General features: G+C 43.7%; 1 protein-coding gene across 1 annotated transcript; it reads right to left on the bottom strand.

Moving 5' to 3' along the window:
* Positions 1 to 1,118: 1,118 nt before the first annotated feature.
* bhlhe40 (basic helix-loop-helix family, member e40) lies at positions 1,119 to 4,569 on the bottom strand. The gene is made up of 5 exons (XM_029432541.1): positions 4,144 to 4,569; positions 3,968 to 4,031; positions 3,781 to 3,888; positions 3,342 to 3,465; positions 1,119 to 3,227 (listed from the first exon to the last, which is right to left on the bottom strand). The coding sequence occupies exons 1-5, from the start codon at positions 4,218 to 4,220 to the stop codon at positions 2,389 to 2,391; spliced, it is 1,212 nt and encodes a 403-aa protein (XP_029288401.1). The 5' UTR covers positions 4,221 to 4,569; the 3' UTR covers positions 1,119 to 2,388.
* Positions 4,570 to 4,836: the final 267 nt, after the last annotated feature.

Raw genomic sequence — 4,836 nt, 5'->3', positions numbered from 1 at the left:
GAAAAGTGAATAAGCACTCAAGTAAAGTACAAGTACCTCCAATGTGAACTTCAGTACATTACTTGAGTAAACGTACTTAGTTACAACCCCTTTCACATTACATGACGTAACGTGATAAATTGTTAATACAAAAATATTTAATAGATCTGTTCTCTTCAAACTCTAGAATATTTAATACACAGGAAAAAACTGACAAGCATGATTTTTTTAATGAGCATCAAAAAGTTGTTGTCTAATTAAATGGAAATGGTAGTCAGTGCAGGAAGAAGCACTACTTCCACACGGTGGAGCTGGTACTGCATGTTTGAGCGCATCAGGACCACCAACAGGCCTGTGAAGGGTGAATCTCACAATACTGTGTTGTTTATATTTCAGTGAGCAAATTACAAAATACTGTTGTGATTACAAGAAAAGGAAAACAGCCATTTCCACATTTCTCAAAGAGGCTTGGTGGGTGGTAAGCATATGATGTAGCCCATTTTCATTTTCACTATTACTACAACTACAGCAGGAAACAGCACCAAAGCACGCAGCAGAAGGTTGGTGGAGACTGATATTCCACATTATTAAATATGAAAGTAAATCAAAGACATTAAGTCTTTTCTCCCACAACCTCAAATATCATTTCCATCCACTGTGGTGTCAAGTTGCCAGACACATTTTCTGCTCAGAACACTTTCAGTATTGTTACAGTGGCTGCCATGCGGTATACAAACCATATCAACGGTATGGGAGAGAAATGGCTAAATCACAAAAGTAAAATTCAGATAATTCAGTGAATTCTTAGTTTATGTCCACATTTTTACACAAATCTGAAAAGTTATTTTCTCTAGTTTTGAAACTAATATTGTTGATTTTATTAGTGTATAATATTCATGACTGTATTTAGGAAGCAATGCACTGTTAAAGACAGTAAGATGGACTAATAAATGTAAAATAAAATGTATTAACATCATAAAGATAATTAGAAATGCTTGGACTGTAATATAAGACATGCTATTGATTTACAGAGGCCGTGCTGCTGTATGCGTTATGTAAGTGTTATGTAAGAACAGTATGTGTTGTTATGACGAGCTGTCATGTTGTCACGTTTCAGCCGCCAGGCAGTGAAACACAAATTCCACAGGGAGAAAAAAAGCTTTATTAATATTTTAATATATATCAATAATACTTTATATACAAAATATGTACAACAAACAACCTTTTGTTACATGTCAAAATAAAAATCCCAAAGTACCTCTTTCTATACAAAACTATTATTTTTGTTTGAGCTTCACATTCACTCTCTTTGCCACAGACAAAACATTTAAAGCAAAAATACATATAAACGCCTGCTGTCGTTGTGTCTGCGTTACACAAGTAAAGGCAACAGCATGAACAAAGATCAGGCCTTAACTTGACCGGGAATTTGTGGGCAAGTTGCAAAAAATCCGGTTTAGCACAATGCTATATACTGCACACGTTCTCTTGGCATACAGCAAATGTCTACCTCAACCTTCCTCTGGTAGCGATGCAAATACACTCAGTGGGTCACGTATCAAAAATAGAGATGTACGAGTAGTATAAACAAAAATAATTAACAAGACATCACTTCACAGGAACTCCATCTAGATGCACAAATAGTCATGAGTTACAAATTAAATCGTAAAAGCGCGCATGGCCACATCACTTTTAAACAGACATGAGTGACGCACCTCGTACAGTGACAACACCCTGAATTCTCTGAACAACGGCAACACTGTTCATTTAGCTGCAAGGGATGTGAAGGGTCAAAAGAAGTAATGTCTTTTGTGACGTCTCTTGTCAACATTTTGTTTTGGTAACATTCTAGTCTAATCAGTGGTTTGTTGCAAGTTACAGGAGCGACAAACCCTGAAGGTAGATCCTCCATTCACAGATCTACAGCAGGTAATCTACAATAATTCAAGCAGCATCTACAAGGGGCTTTTTGTTCAATCTTTACATTCATTATAGAGTGGTGTGTATGCAAAAAAAGTAGGTCCAAATAATATCGGGGGGGGGGGGGGGTTATCTGTGCCTTACATTCTGTGTTTACTTCGGACATTCAACACCGAGTGCGGAGTAGACAAACCTTACAAAAAAACTTGTGCACTCATCGTCTTTAAACTAATCATCTTCACAGTGTTTACAGGAGATCTATGAGCCTTCACGTGGGCACTCCAAGTTGCTTCTAAAAGTCCTGCTTCAGAGTGCGAGTTGATGATAGACTATGGAGACCATTTGGGTTCTGGGGTCAATGTTCTGCCAAACAACGGCTGTGGGTTTGAAGGGATACCAGTGTGTTTGATTGCCCTTTTATTTTTTGCGGGTCAACCATTGAACCCCTTCGACATTCAGAGGGCAAGATTCCAACAGAAACACATCTGCTCAGTCTTTGGTTTCCAAGTTCAATGGGGAGATCAGCTTTAAAGCTTTGTGAAGAGCAGGGGAGTCTTGGTAGGATAATGGAGATCCTGCCCTCCCCAGAGAGGAGGTTTCTGGGTTCATGCCCGCCACAGAGCCGCTCATCCCCGGGTACATAACCGGCATTCCCCCGGGGTACCAGCATTTCTCCAGCATGGGCAGATAGGCTGCCGCTGCTGCAGCTGCAGGGGGGATGAGGTAGAAGGGGAGACAAAAGGGGGGCTGGTTGGGGGAGAAGCTCATGTAGCTACCGGTGCCTCCTGCCACGTGACTGGAGAGCACCTCGTCCTCTGATGAGTCTGACCTCGACTTCTTGGCACGTGGCTGATCGCCCTCCTGCTTGATGGCACCAGCCGTCATCTCAGACGCAACATGCTTGCGCTCCCCCTCCTTTGCGTGCCTCTCTGACCACTGGGCTTTGGGGTCACGCTTGTCATGTTCTCCCCCATAGCCGCTGTCAGTGTCTGTGTCACTGCCGCTCTGCTCCCCCATTGCATGAGGGTAAGTCCTTTGAATGACGGGAACGCAATTCTTAGCTGAGCCCTCAGACACCCTTTGGGGCTCCCCCACGGGTTTCTTCAGTTTCTCCGAAGCTTGAGGAATGGACTCGTGCGGGTGCAGGCTGCTTTGATGGTGCAGGACTTCGGCCGCTACCTTCTGGATGTGGCTGATGACATGGGAAGGAGTCAAGTCCCTGCTGCTCTCTTGGCTGGCCAGATAGTGGAGGACCTCTTTTGCACACAAGTGGAAGCCTGAGCGAAACATCTCCTCGCTGCTCTCCGCACTGTCACCTCCATGATCGCCTGTTTGATGAGAACCACAAGGTTAAAAACCATCTTTAATGCACACTCATCAGTCGCTGCTTAATGAATAACAGCTGTTTGTATTTTTTTACATACACACAACATCAAACTTACTGATTTGCAGGTCGTTCTGTAGCGCGATTATTTTCTGCTGCTGCTGCTCCAGGAGGCCACTTAGGGATTTCACATGCTTGAGAGTGAGTTCCAGCACCACAGCTTTCTCCAAATGACCCAGCGTCTAAAACAGGCAGACCTTCGATAAGCATGTTGATCTTTCTTATGTAACACATTCTGCAGCTAAACAGTGGACAGACATCAAACAGCCGGGAAGTCATGCAATCCACGCAAAAAAACAACTCTCAAAAACAAATGAAAAACCTCGTTAGAATTATCATTTATAGAATTACGAATTAAATTAAATAATATAAATTTTCGAGACTCAAAAACCGAATCCAAATGCTGGAGCAAACAAACTGCTCAGCAGAATGATCATGTGGCGTGTCAGTTACCCGGGCTGTTAGCAGACCTGCCATATGTAGAAGATAATGCTCACTGTAAGCTTAAGATGTTCTGGCAACAAATCCTTCAGCTGGGCAATGCATTCGTTGATTCTGTCACGTCTTTTCTTCTCGATGAGTCGGTGTGGCAACTTGTAGGTCTCCTGGAGGGGGTTGAAATGTTGTCAGTGAAATCCAGGCTGCTCAGTTTAAACTAATAAATTATTATTTACAAGTATTTACCTTGTTCTCATCCCCACGCTTCATGCCCCTCCTGGGTTTGTACACATATATTGGAAAATCGATTCTTTGGAGAAACGATACAATTAATTAGTATTGAGGTCGGTAAGGGTTCAGTATGAAGTGCTTTGTATAGTGGAATAGAACAGATTAAACATTTATATTTATATTCCTCTTACCCTTGCATGTCAGCTATATCCAGTGATGGGTGTTTTGGCACACAGGGAGGTGGTTGCGCGCTGGTAATCCTCTCCATATTGCTTCAATGTGAAAGCCGAAGAAATTACTTCAAAAAGCCTTCAAAACGTTCCAAATGTTTCTCTGCAGTCGAGCTTCAAAATGAGAGAAAAACATACAAAAAGAGAATAAAGACAAAAGTATCTCCTTGTATCCAGTGTGCGAGTGTGTTCCCGCTGTGAGCTGGAGTTGGACACTGCGCAGTGTTGTCACCCTGAGGTCCGGACTCAGTAGTATGTCTAGGGAAGCTCCACGCCCGGCTGAATGTGTGAGCGTAGAGATGGGTGGGTTTTGACTACGTGTTAAATAAACCCTGTGACTGCAGGCACGTCTCTCGGCTGGAGACACAGACTCGACACCGTCACATGAGCCTCACGTGTTGAACGGCTCTTTCAACTGCTCACCCTCCCCGCGCTACACGTACGCACGCGCACACCCACACACACCCACACACACACACACACGCGCGCGCCCCTCCTCCCGCAGTCCTGCTGCTGGAGTACAACCCACTTGTGTAGTACTCCTCCACAGGGGCTGAGTCTCGTGTACCACCATGCTCCGGCTCGCGGGACCGTGTTCGGAGAGCTGTCCGTGTTTACAAAGACAGAAAGTAGAGCAACAATTCCACCGTCGAC

This window comes from Cottoperca gobio, chromosome 5, assembly GCF_900634415.1.
Source record: "Cottoperca gobio chromosome 5, fCotGob3.1, whole genome shotgun sequence".
Lineage (NCBI taxonomy): Eukaryota > Metazoa > Chordata > Actinopteri > Perciformes > Bovichtidae > Cottoperca > Cottoperca gobio.
This window is presented reverse-complemented; position numbering and strand designations above follow the sequence as displayed.